The sequence below is a fragment of the Mustelus asterias genome, chromosome 11, assembly GCF_964213995.1.
Source record: "Mustelus asterias chromosome 11, sMusAst1.hap1.1, whole genome shotgun sequence".
In the NCBI taxonomy this organism is placed as follows: domain Eukaryota; kingdom Metazoa; phylum Chordata; class Chondrichthyes; order Carcharhiniformes; family Triakidae; genus Mustelus; species Mustelus asterias.
This window is the reverse complement of record NC_135811.1, coordinates 69,732,069-69,750,876: the sequence shown is the minus strand read 5'-3', so window position 1 is coordinate 69,750,876 and position 18,808 is coordinate 69,732,069. Positions and strand designations below refer to the sequence as shown.

Here is an 18,808-nt window from a genome sequence, read left to right as displayed (position 1 = left end):
GGGTTAGATACAGAGTAAAGCTCCTTCCACACTGTCCCCATCAAACACTCCCAGGACAGGGACAGCACGGGGTTAGATACAGAGTAAAGCTCCTTCCACACTGTCCCCATCAAACACTCCCAGGACAGGTACAGCATGGGGTTAGATACAGAGTACAGCTCCCTCTATACTGTCCCCATCAAACACTCCCAGGACAGGTACAGCACGGGATTAGATACAGAGTAAAGATCCCTCTGCACTGTCCCCCATCAAACACTCCCAGGACAGGTACAGCACAGGGTTAGATACAGAGTAAAGATCCCTCTGCACTGTCCCCATCAAACACTCCCAGGACAGGTACAGCACGGGGTTAGGTACTGAGTACAGCTCCCTCTATACTGTCCCCATCAAACACTCCCAGGACAGGTACAGCACAGGGTTAGATACAGAGTAAAGATCCCTCTGCACTGTCCCCATCAAATACTTGCAGGACAGGTACAGCACGGGGTTCGATACAGAGTGAAGACCATAAGACCATAAGACATAGGAGAAGAATTAGGCCACTCAGCCCATCGAGCCCATTCAATCATGCTGATATTTTTCTCATCCCCATTCTCCTGCCATTTCCCCATAACTCCTGACCCCCTTATCAATCAAGAACCTATCTATCTCTGTCCTAAAGACACTCAATGACCTGGCCTCCATAGCCTTCTGCTGCAAAGAGTTCCACAGATTCTCCACTCTCTGGCTGAAGAAATTCCTCCTCATCTCTGTTTTAAAGCCTGAGGTTGTGCTCTCTGGTTCTAGTTTCCCTCTACACAGTCCCCAACAAACACTCCCAGGGCAGGCACAGCACTAGAATAGATTAATTATTTTACTCTGACCTTTTCTCCTGATCTCAGTTTTTAACTGATGAAATTTGTTGGTTTTCATCAGTTCAGTTCTATTTATATACATTTTTAAATTAATTGCTCTTTTCTGTGTCACTGAAGTATGAGTTTAATCAGTGATTCATAGAAAGAATCATAGAAACCCTACAGTACAGAAAGAGGCCATTCGGCCCATTGAGTCTGCTCCGACCACAATCCCACCCAGGCCCTACCCCCATATCCCTACATATTTACCCACTAATCCCTCTAACCTACGCATCTCAGGACACTAAGGGGCAATTTTTAGCATGGTCAATCAACCTAACCCGCACATCTTTGGACTGTGGGAGGAAACCGGAGCACCTGGAGGAAACCCACGCAGACACGAGGAGAATGTGCAAACTCCACACAGACAGTGACCCAAACCAGGAATCGAACCCAGGTCCCTGGAGCTGTGAAGCAGCAGTGCTAACCACTGTGCTACCGTGCCGCAGCTGCAGCTTTTTGCTTTTAACTCGAGAAGTTACACGTTAGGATGGATGAGGCCTGAGAGGATGAAGAAACCTTTTTTGCAGAATGTGTTTGGGTTGAAGTGAATGTGGAGAGATTGGAAAAGCTGGGGTTGTTGTCCTTGGAGCAGAGAAGATTCATGGGAGATTGAATCGAGATGTCCCAAATCTGAAAGAGTTCCGGGAAGAGAATGGGTGTAAGTGACTGGAAATCCATGTGAAAACAATGGCCCAAGCTCAGCTTCCACCTCACCGAGTTTTCATCTCCGGCTTGCCCTGATGCCCTGTGACAATTTTATGGTCATTGGTCCATTAATTGGCTCAGGAAGAGAGTGCTGTGCCCACTTGGGATGAAGTCTCACCTCCGAGAGCTAGTGCCAAATGGCCGACAGCTCGCTCAGCCCAGCAGCGCCACTGGGAGTGGTGGCCAATGTTAGGACTGCATCCTGTGTCCAGCAATGATTGTTACTGGATCTAGACACGCATTTGAGTGAGGGAGTTTGTCTCAGCCTGCAAGCCTTGCCCCAGCGAGATGGGTTGGGGGGATGGGATTAGGAATGTGACTTTGGGGAGGGCGGTTGGTCTCTCCCGGGCACAAGGTGCTGCAACGAGAGAACCCATCCAGTTCACAACATGGCCGTGTGTTCTCAATTGGCTGCCTTACCGTGCAGCGTGGCCACCAGCCATCCTGCCACTAATAAAATACCAGCGGCGGCTTAAGAGCATCCGTTGGCCCAAGGGTGGGTGGATGCCTGTCCTGGCACTGGCAAAATGCCAGAGGGTGGAGGAGGGGGGGGGGGCACCCAATTTTACACCCAGCCCGATCCCTGACCCACACTCAAATCCTTGTTGGGTATAACTTTATCGAGTGATTTTGACTATCAGCAACAACATTGAACAAATCCCTGTTGGAGCCTGTTTCCAAGGAAACAGATCAGTATGTGAACCCGTTTCCATGGATACGGAGCAGTGTGTGAGCCTGTTTCTATGGAGACAGATTTGCAGTGTTTTGCTGACTGCTTTAATGTTAACAAAGTCTTTAGTACCAATTTATAAGACAGCTGCTGGTTCTGGAATATTCCAGTCTCTTGCTGCAGTTAGTGCCGAGGTGTCAGGCCTAATTGGGAGGATGCAACGGGAAATGGTTGGCACGCCTACACAAATGGCTCCGACTTGATGGTGCTCCCATCTGGTAAAGTGTCCCTCTCCTCTTCCCCCCCCCCCCCCCCCCCCAATCAATCTCCTCACATCCCGATCAGAACAGCAAACACAGGAATGAGACAATGAATCCACTGATCAGATTATCAACCAGTTTAATGAGCCAATGTAAATGCAGCAGCAATCTGGCACAGCCGTCCCCATTTCACCTTCGTTCCACACCCCTCCCCGAATTCCTTTGCTTGCAGCTTCTTCCAAAGAGCTGCTGCTGATAGCGATGGAACCTCTCAATCTGCCCTTCACAAGGGCATTGCCCAGCTGACTGAGGAGATCACTTACACCCACTTTGCTACTGAGAAATCCAGTTAGAAGGAGTGAGGGCTCAGATTTGTTACTCTGGCTAGTTTCACATAGAATTTAGTCATTTGTCAAGCAATGAGTCCTCAAATAAACCAACAGGATTCATCGAGCAAACATCCATTCAACTGTTACGTAACCTACATACATGACTGCGTTAGATTCGTAAGAAATCCCACAACACCCGGTTAAAGTCCAACAGATTTATTTGGTAGCACAAGCTTTCGGAGTGTCGCTCCTTCTTCAGGTGAGTGAAGAATTGTGTTCATGGGGGTTACAGATTGTTTGACATGAACCCAAGATCCCGGTTGAGGCTGTCCTCATGTGTGCTGATCTTGACTATCAGTTTTTGCTCTTGGACACACGCATCTCCATCAAGGACGGTCACCTCAGCACCTCACTGTACCGCAAGTCCACGGATAACCTCACGATGCTCCACTTCTCCAGCTTCCACCCTAAACACGTTAAAGACATCATCCCCTATGGACAAGCCTTCCGTCTACACAGGATCTGCTCAGATAAGAAGGATCACAACAGACACTTAGAGACATTGAAAGATGCCCTCTTAAAAACAGGATATGGCGCTCGACTCATCAATTGACAGTTCCGACGCGCCACAGCGAAAAACCGCACTGACCTCCTCAGAAGACAAACACGGGACACGGCTGACACAGCACCCTTCATCGTCCAGACTTCTCCGGAGCCTTCAACATGTCATCGATGAAGACGAACATCTCGCCAAGTCCATCCCCTATCCCCACTTCTTGCCTTCAAACAACCGCACAACCTCAAATAGACCATTGTCCGCAGCAAACTACCCAGCCTTCAGGAGAACAGTGACCATGACACCACACAACCCTGCCACAACAACCTCTGCAAGATGTGCCGGATCATCGACACGGATGCCATCATCTCACGTGAGAACACCATCCACCAGGTACACGGTACATACTCGTGCGACTCAGCCAACGTTGCCTGCCTGATACGCTGCAGGAAAGGATGTCCCGAGGCATGGTACATTGGGGAAACTATGCAGACGCTATGACAATGGATGAATGAACCCCGCTCGACAATCACCAGGCAGGAATGATCTCTTCCTATTGAGGAGCACTTCAGCAGTCACGGGCATTCAGCCTCTGATCTTCGGGTAAGCGTTCTCCAAGGTGGCCTTCACGACACACGACAGCGCAGAGTCGCTGAGCAGAAACTGATAGCCAAGTTCCGCACACATGAGGACGGCCTCAACCGGGATCTTGGGTTCATGTCACACTATCTGTAACCCCCACGACTTGCCTGGGCTTGTAAAATCTCACTAACTGTCCTGGCTGGAGACAATACACATCTCTTTAACCTGTGCTTAACGCTCTCTCCACTCACATTGTCTGTACCTGCAAAGACTTGATTACCTGTAAAGACCCGCATTCCAACCATTATCTTGTAAATTGAGTTTCTGTCTATGTATGCTCTGTTTATGAACACAACTTAGGGCGGCACGGTAGCACAGTGGTTAGCACTGCTGCTTCACAGCTCCAGGGTCCCGGGTTCAATTCCCGGCTCGGGTCACTGTCTGTGTGGAGTTTGCACATTCTCCTCGTGTCTGCGTGGGTTTCCTCCGGGTGCTCCGGTTTCCTCCCACAGTCCAAAGATGTGCAGGTTAGGTTGATTGGCCAGGTTAAAAAAAAAAATTGCCCCTTAGAGTCCTGGGATGCGTAGGTTAGAGGGATTAGTGGGTAAAAATATGTGGGGATAGGGCCTGGGTGGGATTGTGGTCGGTGCAGACTCGATGGGCCGAATGGCCTCCTTCTGCACTGTAGTGTTTCTATGATTTCCTCACTCACCTGAAGAAGGAGCGACGCTCTGAAATAAATGCTACCAAATAGACCTGTTGGACTTTAATCTGATATTGTGAGACTTCTTACCATGCTTATCCCAGTCCAACGCCGGCATCTCCACATCATGCGTTAGATTACCCAGGGAGCTGTCACAATGTGTTTCTTCTGTGTTAGCCAAGTCTACCCTGGATCTTCACAACTTCAGAGAAGATGGGTGATTCCTTAGAGATACTGACAGCCCACTAAGAATGTGGCACCAGTGTGGACACCTCCCAAATAAGAGTTTATATTTCAATAGCACCTGTAATGAAACAACCCACGATGCTTCACAAGAGCATTATGGAACAAAATTTGACACATGAGGAGATACTAGGCCAGATGACTAAAACTTGGTCAAAGAGTCAGGTTTTAAAGAGTGTACTAAAGAAGGAAAGTAAGTTAGAGAGGTGGCAAAATGCAGGGAGGCAGTTACAGAGCTTGGGGCTTGGTAGCTGCAAGCATCGCCATTAATGGTGGAATGGTTAAAATCGAGGATTCTCAAGAGGCCAAAATTGAATTAGCAGAGGATTCTCAGTGGGTTGTGGGGCTGGAGAAGATTCCAGAGATAGAGTTGAGGGAGCACATTGATAAACTGGAAAACAGGATTAGAATTTTAAAAGCAAGATGCTGCTTTGGTGGAAGCCAATGTGATTTTGCAAACACAAGGGTGAAGGGGGATCAGAGCTCGGCACCTGTTAAAACACAGGAGCAGAATGTTGGATAACCTCAAACCTATAGAGAAGGTACAAGAGAAGCCACACGAACACAGAAGTCTTTACTGAGCAAGACACACTTCAGTACGCACCAGGAAGGGTGTCTGGAATGAGTCTAATCTGCTGTGCATGGTGGATTAGAAAGAAGGGAAGTTGCAGGAGGGTCACACAACAGTTACATCATAGAAGGAAGCCATTTGTCCCATCGGCTGTGTGTTGGCTCTCTGCAAGGAGCAAGCTGATGACTGCATTGATGTTTGAAGGTTCCAACGCGCCACAGCGAAAAACCGCACCGACCTCCTCAGAAGACAAACACGGGACACAGTGGACAGAGTACCCTTCGTTGTCCAGTACTTCCCCGGAGCGGAGAAGCTACGGCATCTCCCCCGGAGCCTTCAACATGTCATTGATGAAGACGAACATCTCGCCAAGGCCATCCCCACACCCCCACTTCTTGCCTTCAAACAACCGCACAACCTCAAACAGACCATTGTCCGCAGCAAACTACCCAGCCTTCAGGAGAACAGTGACCACGACACCACACAACCCTGCCACAGCAACCTCTGCAAGACGTGCCGGATCATCGACACAGATGCCATCATCTCACGTGAGAACACCATCCACCAGGTACACGGTACATACTCTTGCAATTCAGCCAACGTTGTCTACCTGATACGCTGCAAGAAAGGATGTCCCGAGGCATGGTACATTGGGGAAACAATGCGGACGCTGCGACAACGGATGAATGAACACCGCTCGACAATGACCAGGCAAGACTGTTCTCTTCCTGTTGGGGAGCACTTCAGCGGTCACGGGCATTCGGCCTCTGATATTCGGGTAAGCGTTCTCCAAGGCGGCCTTCGCGACACACGACAGCGCAGAGTCGCTGAGCAGAAACTGATAGCCAAGTTCCACACACACGAGGACGGTCTCAACCGGGATATTGGGTTCATGTCACACTATTTGTAACCCCCACAGTTGCCTAGACCTGCAGAGTTTCACTGGCTGTCTTGTCTGGAGACAATACACATCTTTTTAGCCTGTCTTGATGCTCTCTCCACTCACATTGTTTTGTTTCTTAAAGACTTGATTAGTTGTAAGTATTCGCATTCCAACCATTATTCATGTAAATTGAGTTTGTGTCTTTATATGCTCTGTTTGTGAACAGAATTCCCACTCACCTGAAGAAGGGGCTTAGAGCTCCGAAAGCTTGTGTGGCTTTTGCTACCAAATAAACCTGTTGGACTTTAACCTGGTGTTGTTAAACTTCTTACTGAAGGTCAAGGAAGAAGAGGTGGAGCTGGAAGGGGAGGAGGAGCCTGATTTGGCCATGGTTCTAGAGACACTACATACCGTCTGCCCTGAGCTGATGAATCAGTACTCTGCCATGTTGAACACCACCTGGAGGAAGCACTGAGGGTGATGAGGGTGCAGGGTGTACTCTGGGTGGGGGATTTCAACGTCCATCACCGAGAGTGGCTTGGTAGCACCGCCATTGACCCAAATAGTGGAAACAGCAAGTGATAGACAGAGCTAAGCAATCTTACAACCAACGGATCAGATCTAAGCTCTGCAATCCTTCCACATCCAGTTGAGAATGGTGGTGGACACTTAAATAACTCACTGGAGGAGGAGGCCCCATCCTCGATGATGGAGGAGTCCAGCACATCAGAGCAAAAGATAAGGCTGGGTCCTAAAGGACATAACTGCTCGACTGGGACTGTGGCAGGTGGTGAAGGAACCAACAAGAGGAAATAACATACTTGACCTCATCCTTACCAATCTGCCGGCCACAGATACATCTGTCCATGACAGTATTGGTAAGAGTGACCACCGCACAGTCCTTGTGGAGACGAAGTCCCGCCTTCACATTGAGAATAACCTCCATCGTGTTGTGTGGCACTATCACCGTGCTAAATGGGATTGACTTCGAACCGATCTAGCAACTCAAGACTGGGCATCCAGGAGGCGCTGTGGGCCATCAGCAGCAGCGGAATTGTACTCCAGCACAATCAGCAACCTCATGGCCCGGCATATCCCCCACTCAACCATTACCATCAAGCCAGGGGATCAACCCTGGTTCAATGGAGAGTGCAGGAGGACATGCCAGGAGCAGCACCAGGCATACCTATGAATGAGGTGTCAACCTGGTGAAGCTACAACATGGGAATACTTTCATACTAAATAGTGGAAACAGCAAGTGATAGACAGAGTTAAGTGATCCCACAACCAATGGATCAGATCTAAGCTCTGCAGTCCTTCCACATCCGGTCGAAAATGATGGTGGACAATTAAACAACTCACTGGAGGAGGAGCTCCACAAATATCCCCATCCTCAATGATGGAGGAGCCCAGCACAACAGAGCAAAAGATAAGGCTGAAGTATTCACAGCAATCTTCAGCCAGAAGTGCCAAGTGGATGATCCATCTCGGCCTCCTCCAGTGGTCCCCAGCATCTCAGATGCCAGTCTCCAGCTAATTCGATTCACTCCACCTGATATCAAGAAATGATTGGAGGCACTGGATACTGCAAAGGCAATGGGCCCTGATAACATTCCAGCAATAGTACTGAAGACTTGTGCTCCAGAACTTGCCTAGTCCCCTAGCCAAGCTCTTCCAGTACAGTTACAACACTGGCATCGACCCAACAATGTGGAAAATTGCCCAGGTATGTCCTGTACACAAAAAGCAGGACAAATCCGAACCAGCCAATTACCGCCCAATCAGTCTACACTCGATCATCAGTAAAGTGATGGAAGGGGTCACCAACAGCGCTATCAAGCAGCACCTGCTCAGCAATAACCTGCTCAGTGACGCCCAGTTTGGGTTTCGCCAGGGTCACTCAGCTCCTGACCTCATTACAGCCTTGGTTCAAACATGGACAAAAGAGCTGAATTCCAGAGGTGAGGTGACATCAAGGCCGCATTAGACTGTGTGGCATCAAGGAGCCCTAGCAAAGCTGAAGTTAATGGGAATTAGGGGGAAAACTCTCTGATGGTTGGAGTCGTACTCAAGTCAAACTGTGTTTAAAAGATTCGATAATACACCCCAGTCCCTGCGGTGCCCAACAAGACGAAAGCCTCAATGGTGCCCATGAACTCCACGTGCTCCCACTCCAGGGACACCCAGCCGTGAATGTATCTGCGGTAGAGGGTCAGACAGTCAGGTCAGATGACACCCTGGCAAGTTTTGCCAGACCCAGGAGCAGGTTCACGAGGAGGTCCTCCGCCTTCCCCGATCCCTCCCCACTGAGCGTCCGTATATCAGGAGTGTGGGACTGAAGTGCAAACAAAACTAACAAAAGATTTTTTAAATAAATGAAAAGGGAGTGCAGCCTAAAACACCCTGTATAAACGTGGTCCACACACCTCACAAGAGCACTTAGGAGCCCGTGAACCAGTATAATCTATGATTGGATGGGACTGCTGTATGCAACACCCTCCACCCCAGGTCCCCAGTGTATTGGGGGTGGATCCCTCCGTAAAGGGACCTCCACTGGGGACTTCCGCCGCCGGATGCCAAGAAAGCATGTCAAGGCGTGCCCGGGTGACAGGTGAGTGCATGGTAGTGGAAGGTGTGCATAGCAGCCGGTACAGGAAACCCCTCCGTGCAGTGGCAAAGGGCACAGAGGGTGTTTCTGTGAGGGGCTCAGACTGTTTCCAGGGACATCAGATAGCGTGCTGCTGTGGGTGAATGTAACTCAGGAGTACAAGGATTGAGTGGGAATTGAGAGGCCTGTATAACGGATGATGAGTTGGAAAGAATGTGAGATTGCACATGCAGGAATTAATGCTTGGAACTGCACGAGGCATATTTTTGTTGCATTAACGTAAAGTAAAATTTACCTTTTTATGTGAAATATTTTTCACTTGTTAATTAATCACAAATTTATATTGATTTTTGTTGGTCGGTGACAGGAAATTGAAATTTTGTCCATCGATTTTCTTTCCTTTGGCTTCATAGAAAGTCCTTGCTTTGACTAATGATTGGTTCCTACAGGATTCGGAGCACTGCTAAACTTTTTAACATTTGCATATGCATTTGATAGTCTGGCCACTGCCCGAGACATTGTAACTATGTTGGGGGATGTAAGAAAAGATCTTGAGACATCTTTTGCTAAGATCACCTGAAAATTTTAAGGATGGTTTGTATTGGTTTGAACGTGTGGCATGGTGTTGATATACCCGCGTGAGTGTGCAGGTTTGTTACATGTGAAGCAACTAACATGTGGAAAAGCAATGTCAACTTACACTGATGTCCCACATTTTTAAAAATTCACTAATGGGACATGGGTGTCGCTGGCTGGGCCAGCACTTATTGTTCATCCCCAAGGACATTTAAGAGTCAACCACATTTTTGATTTGATTTATTATTGTCACATGTATGAGCATACAGTGAAAAGTATTGTTTCTTGCGTGCTATACAGACAAAGCATACCGTTCATAGAGAGTGCAGAATGTAGTGTTACAGTTATAGCTAGGGTGTAGAGAAAGATCAACTTAATGCAAGGTAAGTCCATTCAAAAATCTGACAACAGCAGGGAAGAAGCTGTTCTTGAGTTGGTTGGTCCGTGACCTGAGACTTTTGTATCTTTTTCCCCGACGGAAGAAGGTGGAAGAGAGAATGTCCGGGGTGCGTGGGGTCCTTAATTATGCTGGCTGCTTTGCCGAGGCAGCGGGAAGTGTAGACAGAGTAATGGATGGGAGGCTGGTTTGCGTGATGGATTAGGCTTCATTCACGTCCTTTTGTAGTTTCTTGCGGTCTTGGGCAGAGCAGGAGCCATACCAAGCTGTGATACAACCAGAAAGAATGCTTTCTATGGTGCATCTGTAAAAGTTGGTGAGGGTCGTAGCTGACATGCTAAATTTCCTTAGTCTTCTGAGAAAGTAGAGGCGTTGGTGGGCTTTCTTAACTATAGTGTTGGCATGGGGGAACCAGGACAGGTTGTTGGTGATCTGGCACCTAAAAACTTGACCCTTTCTACTTCGTCCCCGTTGATGTAGACAGGGGCATGCTCTCCTCTACGTTTCCTGAAGTTGATGATATTGAGGGAGAGATTATTGTCGCTGCACCAGTTCACCAGATTCTCTATCTCATTCCTGTTCTCTGTCTTGTCATTGTTTGAGATCTATCCCAGTACGGTGGTGTCGTCAGCAAACATGAAAATCGAATTGGAGGGGAATTTGGCCACACAGTCATAGGTGTATAAGGAGTATAGTAGGGGGCTGAGAACAGCCTTGTGGGGCACCGGTGTGGGTCTGGAGTCACATGTAGGCCAGACTGGGTAAGGACAGCAGACTTCCTTCCCTACAGGATATTAGTGACGCAGATGAGGTTTTACAACAATTGACAATGGTTTCATGATCATCATTAGACTTTTAATACTTTTAAAACATGCGTAACCATTTGAGAAAAAGAACAGATCATGGTTAACGAGGCCAACAGAGGGAGAAAACATCAAAGCCCAACACATACTCCAGAGAGAAACTGACTTTCAGGCAATCAAAATGTTAATTGGGCAAAAGGAAGTCAAGTTCGGGAAGAAGGGAATTGTTTTGAGATGACTGAAGAAAAGAAGGAAAGAGTGATCTACAGGATGGATACAGTTGAAGGGAGAGCTGGGGAATCTTTCACATTCATACATCTGTTGCTTTAATCCTATGTACTTATGAGGTAATAACTTAGAATTAATAACACTGTTGTGAAAGAATAAGGAATATAATTGAGTGAGGTGAAGAGCAGTGAGGCAGTGTTAATCCAAGTCAAAACCATTTGGCTCCTTGAGCTTTCTCCGCCGTTTGATAAGATCATCACTGATCTATTTGTATTTCAAAATCCACTTTCCCATCTGTCCCCAACAACCTTGGCTTCACTTGCCTAACAAAAATCTACCCACCTCCATTGTGAAATATTCAATCACCCCTCCCCCATCCAACGTCTGTTGATTCAGAGCTTTCCCGAGAGCCTCAACCCTCCGAGAAAAAAAAACATCCCCTTCACCTCTGACCCAAAAAGGCAACTCCTAATTTTAAAACAGTGTCCCCTAGCTCTGGACTTCCCCAGAAATGGAAACATCCTCTCCATGGCCTCATTGACAATACCGTTCAGGATCTTATATCAAGCGGGGTAAATTAGATATAGCTCTTGGGACTATAGGAATAAAGGGATATGGGAGGGGTGGGGGAGGCAGGATCAGGATATTGAATTTGATGATTAGTCATGATCAAAATGAATGACGGAACAAGCTTGAAGGGCCGAATGGCCTCCTCCTGCTTCAGTTTCTATGTTGCTATTTTAAAAAAAATAGTGATCACATAATTCTAGTAACTTTAGGATGTTAATAAGAGATAATATCAGGGTAGTACTGAGGGATGACATAGGCTCTGAGGAACAAAACGTGGAATCATTATGGGTAGAGATGAGGAATAGTAGAGGGAGAAAGACACTAGTAGGTGTGGTATATAGGCCCCCAAATAATAATGTTGAGGTAGGGAGGGCTATAAACAAGCAGATAAGGGATGCGTGTAAAAACGGAACGGCAATAATCATGGGGGACTTCAACATGCACATTGACTGGCAGACTCAAGTCGGTAAGGGTGGAATGGAGGAAGAGTTCTTAGAATGCTGTCGGGATAGTTTCCTTGAACAGCATGTTACGGAACCGACGAGGGAACGAGCTATTTTGGATCTGGTATTGTGTAACGAGGTAGGTAGAATTAAGGATCTTATTGTGAAGGACCCTCTTGGGTCTAGTGACCACAATATGGTCGAATTTCTGATTCAGATGGAAGAGGAGAAAGTTTGGTCTCAAACCAGTGTCCTCTGTTTGAACAGAGGGAAATATGATAGGATGAGGGATGAATTGGCTAAGGTAGACTGGGAGAGCAGGCTGGCAGGTAGGATAGCTGAGGAACAGTGGAGGATTTTTAAGGAGATCCTTTTCAGTTCTCAGCAAAAATATATTCCAGCAAAAAACAAGGATTGTAAGAAAAGGGAGAACCAGCCGTGGATAACGAAGGAAATAAAGGAGAGTATTAAAATAAAAACAGCTGCGTACAGAGTGGCCAAAAATAGTGGAGAAACAAGTGATTGGGAAAAATTTAAGAAACAACAAAGAGAGACTAAGAAAGCGATAAAGAAAGGAAGGATAGACTATGAAGCTAGGCTAGCAATTAATATAAAAAATGATAGTAAAAGTTTTTATAAATATATAAAAAGGAATAGAGTGGCTAGAGTGAATGTTGGACCCTTGGAGGACGAGAGGGGGGAGTTAATAGTGGGAAATGAGGATATGGCTGAGTCTTTAAATACGTTTTTTGTGTCGGTCTTCACGGTGGAGGACACAAATAGTTTGCCAAATATTAACGATAGAGGGTTGGCAGCAGGAGAAATACTTAATACGATTAATGTATTATCCTATAAACTGCTAATGGCACGGTAGCACAGTGGTTAGCACTGCTGCTTCACAGCTCCAGGGTCCCGGGTTCGATTCCTGGCTCGGGTCACTGTCTGTGTGGAGTTTGCACATTCTCCTCGTGCCTGCGTGGGTTTCCTCCGGGTGCTCCGGTTTCCTCCCACAGTCCAAAGATGTGCGGGTTAGGTTGATTGGCCAGGTTAAAAATTGCCCCTTAGAGTCCTGGGATGCGTAGATTAGAGGGATTAGCGGGTAAAATATGTGGGGGTAGGGCCTGGGTGGGATTGTGGTCGGTGCAGACTCGATGGGCCGAATGGCCTCCTTCTGCACTGTAGGGTTTCTATGATTTCTATGAATGTTACCAGAGAGGCAGTGCTGGGTAGACTAATGGGACTGAAGGTGGACAAGTCCCCGGGTCCGGATGGAATGCATCCCAGGGTATTGAAAGAAATGTCAGAGGTAATAGTGGATGCGTTAGTGATTATTTATCAAAACTTGTTGCATTCTGGGGTAGTGCCGGTTGATTGGAAAACGGCTAATGTTACGCCGCTGTTTAAAAAAGGAAGGAGACAAAAGGCGGGTAACTATAGGCCGGTCAGCTTAACGTCTGTAGTAGGGAAAATGCTGGAATCCATTATTAAAGAGGAGATAGCAGGGCATCTGGATAGAAATGGTTCGATCAATCAGACGCAGCATGGATTCATGAGGGGAAAGTCGTGCTTGACGAACATGTTGGATTTTTATGAAGATGTGACTAGGGCGGTTGATGGAGGAGAACCGGTGGATGCGGTGTTTTTGGATTTCCAAAAGGCGTTTGATAAGGTGCCCCATAAAAGGCTGCTGAAGAAGATTAGGGCACACGGAGTTGGGGGTAGTGTGTTAAAGTGGATTGGGGACTGGCTATCCGACAGGAAGCAAAGAGTCGGAATAAATGGGTGTTTTTCCGGTTGGAGGAAGGTAACTAGTGGCGTGCCGCAGGGATCGGTACTCGGGCCGCAACTGTTTACCATTTATATAGATGATCTGGAGGAGGGGACGGAGTGTAGGGTAACGAAGTTTGCAGACGACACAAAGATAAGTGGAAAAGTCAATCGTGTGGAGGACGGAGAAGATCTGCAGAGAGATTTGGACAGGCTGAGTGAGTGGGCGAGGATATGGCAAATGGAGTATAACGTTGAGAAATGCGAGGTTATACACTTTGGAGGAAATAATAACAAATGAGATTACTATCTCAATGGAAACAAACTAAAACATGCTACCGTGCAAAGGGACCTGGGGGTCCTTGTGCATGAGACGCAAAAGCCCAGTCTGCAGGTACAACAGGTGATCAAGAAGGCAAATGGGATGTTGGCCTATATTGCGAGGGGGATAGAATATAAAAGCAGGGATGTCTTGATGCACCTGTACAGGGCATTGGTGAGGCCGCAGCTGGAATACTGTGTGCAGTATTGGTCCCCTTATATGAGGAAGGATATATTGGCATTGGAGGGAGTGCAGAGAAGGTTCACCAGGTTGATACCGGAGATGAGGGGTTTGGATTATGAGGAGAGGCTGAGGAGATTGGGTTTGTACTCGTTGGAGTTTAGAAGGATGAGGGGGGATCTTATGGAGACTTATAAGATAATGCGGGGGCTGGATAGGGTGGAGGCGGAGAGATTCTTTCCACTTAGTAAGGAAGTTAAAACTAGAGGACACAGCCTCAAAATAAAGGGGGGTCGGTTTAAGACAGAGTTGAGGAGGAACTTCTTCTCCCAGAGGGTGGTGAATCTCTGGAATTCTCTGCCCGCTGAGGTGGTGGAGGCTACCTCGCTGAATATGTTTAAAGCGCGGATGGATGGATTCCTGATCGGTAAGGGAATTAAGGGTTATGGGGATCAGGCGGGTAAGTGGTACTGATCCACGTCAGATCAGCCATGATCTTATTGAATGGCGGGGCAGGCTCGAGGGGCTAGATGGCCTACTCCTGCTCCTATTACTTATGTTCTTATGTTCTTATGTTCTTGTCAACTCAACACTTGTCCATTTTGATAAGCACCAATAAATGTTTTTATAAAGTAGTCCAGTTGATGACAGTTGAAAGAATATATAAATATTCTTTTCTTTCACATCCCAACTGTGACAAGAAATTACATAGAAACATAGAAAATAGGAACAGGAGGAGGCTATTCAGCCCTTCGAGCCTTCTCTACCATTCAGCATGATCATAGCTAATCACTCACTCACTAACTTGTCCCCATTTTCCCCCATACCCTTTTGATCCCTTTAGCCCCTATATCTAATTTTTTCTTGAAAACACACAATGTTTTGGCCTCTATTGCTTTCTATGGTAACAAATTCCACAGGCTGACCACTGTCTGGGTGAAGAAATTTCTCCTCATCTCAGTCCCAATTGGTTTACCCTGTATCCTCACACTGTGACCTGGTTCTGGACACCCCCACCATCAAGAACATCCTTCCTGCATCTACTCTGTTTAGTCCTGTTCAAATTTTATAGCTCTCTCTGAGATCCTCCCTCATTCTTCTAAACTCCAGCAAATATGATCGTAACCAACTCAATCTCTCCTCATATGCCAGTACTGCCATCCCAGGAATCAGCCTGGTAAACCTTCTCTGCACTCCCTCTATAGCAAGAACATCCTTCCTCAGATAAGGAGACCAAAACTGCACACAATATTCCAGGCGTGGCCTCACCAAGGCCCTGTACAACTGCAGCAAGACTTCCCTGTTTCTGTAGACCACCGCTCCTTGATTTAGACTGTCCAGGTGTGAAGTCAGGAAGCATTAAATCACACAGGGTAGTGGAAATCCGGATCCCCCCCCCCCCCATAAAAATAACTGCTTCTTGGTGAGAGTCATTAAGGAATTATAAAGTTAGAATGATAAATGGATGTTCATTCGGTTATTGTAGGGTTGGAAAACAATTGCTTCACTTGGTGAAGGGAACGTAGTCAATGGAAACATCATCGAGTTCTAGGTTCAATGGAAGGTCGCAGGCATTGAAATGTTTGTCTTAGTCTGGTTACCTTGTGATGTAATTTATGAAGAACATCACTGAGTGCGCACTGCTCAATGAGGTGGAAGAATTGTGTCAGTAAATCTTCTGTCTGATTGCTCAGAGCGAGCTGGGAGCCTGGACTCTGACTGCTGATGGTTAATCAGCACTCCATTCTCAGGTCCCTGACTGAGTATCACACTGTCACACTGCGAGTCTACTCCTCACGCGCTGCTCTTGTCAATACACTCCGTGACTGAACATCATTGGCAAGGCTTTGTCAAACACAATCTCATCAAGATCTGACCCTTTTAAATAAGGGGTCAAAGGTGACATCACAGTGGCAGTCTCACCCTCACACTGAGCATCTCAGTGAGATCAGACATCACAATAGCTTTTAAACTGGCTATTTTTGAGGCAGGAGACTGAACAACCAGTTTCAGTGAAAGAAATGGAGGGGTCCTGGCCGTTAATGACTGTCCAATCTATCCAGCAGCGAATGTGGTCGGCTAGAAGATCTGAAGAAGTTTACTTTGTGGAAAGAACGTGAACAATGGTTATGTCATCAACCAATCGATTTAATGGAAGGTTCCAGGCTTTGGAAGGTTTGTCTGAACGTGGTTATGTTGGATTGTACTTGGTGACGGACATCACAGCCTGCTGCACAGTCAGGTGGAACAGTGGGAACTGTCGTCATGAGTCAGCCTTGAAGGTCATTGGTGCCATAGTCAGCTGCCTGGAACCTGATTTCTGATGCTTACTGAGTTCTCTCCTTGTAGGCCGTGACTGACCCACTCGCTGTGAGTTTGCTCCTCATGGTCTGTTCTATATTCAGCAACGTGATCATTGATATTTTAGAGGTTGGGGAAAAATTATTAATATTTTGCTAGACCCACAGTAAAGTCACAGGTAGACATTTTCCCTGCTACCCGAGTGAACACAACAGAGGTTGATGGAAATGGTTCATCTCCTGGCCTTTCCTTTGGCAAAAACTTGTTGAAAAGCCTCAACTCCAACAACACAGAGAGCCCCAGAAAAAATTCAGTCTAAGAGGGCCTCTTATTGACTCCCCTGCCTCAGCACCAAGGCAGCATCAATCAACGGTGATCTCTGGTATCCGGCACCACCAGTGATGTGGAGTGCCGAGTTCTAAAGAGCTCCAAGCCCCAGAAACACAAGCTCAGTTTCAAAGGACACTGAATCACTGGAAACATCCTTCACCAAGACAAGGAAGCACTGAAAAGGCAAACAATCCCATCACCATTGCCCAGCCACTGCGCTCTCTAGTTTGTAACCACATGGGAACCAGTTCTTATCGTCCAGCTCATTCTGTCATCGTGACCAGAGTGAAACCTAGGGATGTTTCTCCATCACTTTTATCAGGATGAAGCCCTTTAACAGTGACATCACAGGGGAAGTCTCTCGCAGTGAGATCAGACATCACAATCGGTTGATAAACTGGCTGTTTGAGGTTGAACGAGCAGCTCAGACGGAAATCAAGATGACCTGAGTCTTGCTTTCCGACCAGGTGTGAAGTCAGGAAGCATTAAATCACTCACAGGCAGTGGAAATGTTTGTCTTAGTCTGGTTACCTTGTGATGTAATTTGTGAAGGACATCACTGAGTGCGCACTGCTCAATGATTTTGAAGAATTGTGTCAGTAAATCTTCTGTCTGATTGCTCAAAGCGAGCTGGGAGCCTGGACTCTGATTTCTGACGGTTAATCAGCACTCCATTCCCAGGTCCCTGACTGAGTATCACACTGCGAGTCTACTCCTCATTCCCTGCTCTTGTCAATACATGATGTGGAGATGCCGGTGTTGGACTGGGGTAAACACAGTAAGAAGTTTAACAACACCAAGTTAAAGTCCAACAGGTTTATTTGGTAGCAAAAGCCACACAAATAAACCTGTTGGACTTTAACCTGGTGTTGTTAAACTTGTCAATACATTCAGTGACTGAACATTATTGGCCAAAGCTTTAAGGAGTGAGTGTGTGAGCTAGCAAGTGTGAGGATGCACAGAGGTCTGAGCTGCTTTGCTTTGTGAAGGGAGTGTGCAGAATGGGAATATTACTGGCCAGCTGACATTGCAAAAGTTGTTGCTGTGAAATGTTTGCATTCCGATGTTGCTGAGAACATTCCTGTCGATACACTAATTGGTGCTAAATGTAGTCTGGGGATATGATGAATGATTAATAAGGGCAGAGGTTTAGAAGGATGGAGTGATCAAGTGAATATCAGCTTCTCAAACTATCCACCAGCACTGAGGGCTCAGGATTAAGATTTGGAATGAAGGGTGGGAGTTAAAGGAATTCTTAGAAATGGAAAATAGGAGCAGAATTAGGCCATTCGGCCCTTTGAGCCCAATTCGCCATTTAACCTGATCATGGCTGATCCTCTATCTCAATGACGTGGAGATGCCAGCGTTGGACTGGGGTAAACACAGTAAGAGTTTTAACAACACCAGGTTAAAGTCCAACAGGTTTATTTGGTAGCAAATGCCATTAGCTTTCGGAGCGCTGCTCCTTCGTCAGATGGAGTGGATATCTGCTCTCAAACAGGGCACAGAGACACAAAATCAAGTTACAGAATACCGATTAGAATGCAAATCTCTACAGCCAACCAGGTCTTAAAGATACAGACAATGTGAGTGGAGGCAGCATTAAGCACAGGTTAAAGAGATGTGTGTTGTCTCCAGACAGGACAGCCAGTGAGATTCTGCAAGTCCAGGAGGCAAGCTGTGGGGGTTACTGATAGCGTGACATAAATCCAACATCCCGGTTTAGGTCGTCTTCATGTGTGCGGAACTTGGCTATCAGTTTCTGTTCAGCGACTCTGCGCTGTCGTGTGTCGTGAAGGCCGCCTTACCCGAAGATCAGAGGCTGAATGCCCGTGACCACTGAAGTGCTCCCCCACAGGAAGAGAACAGTCTTGCCTGGTGATTG

The 18,808-nt window shown here is 46.9% G+C and overlaps 1 protein-coding gene across 1 annotated transcript in view; it reads left to right on the top strand.

Moving 5' to 3' along the window:
- strada (STE20 related adaptor alpha) overlaps positions 1-2,884 on the top strand; it is a 98,407-nt gene extending 95,523 nt beyond the window's left edge. The window contains exon 8 of the mRNA XM_078222938.1: positions 2,764-2,884. Within this exon, the coding sequence (XP_078079064.1) occupies positions 2,764-2,884 (121 nt within the window). The remainder of the gene's footprint in view (positions 1-2,763) is intronic.
- Positions 2,885-18,808: the final 15,924 nt, after the last annotated feature.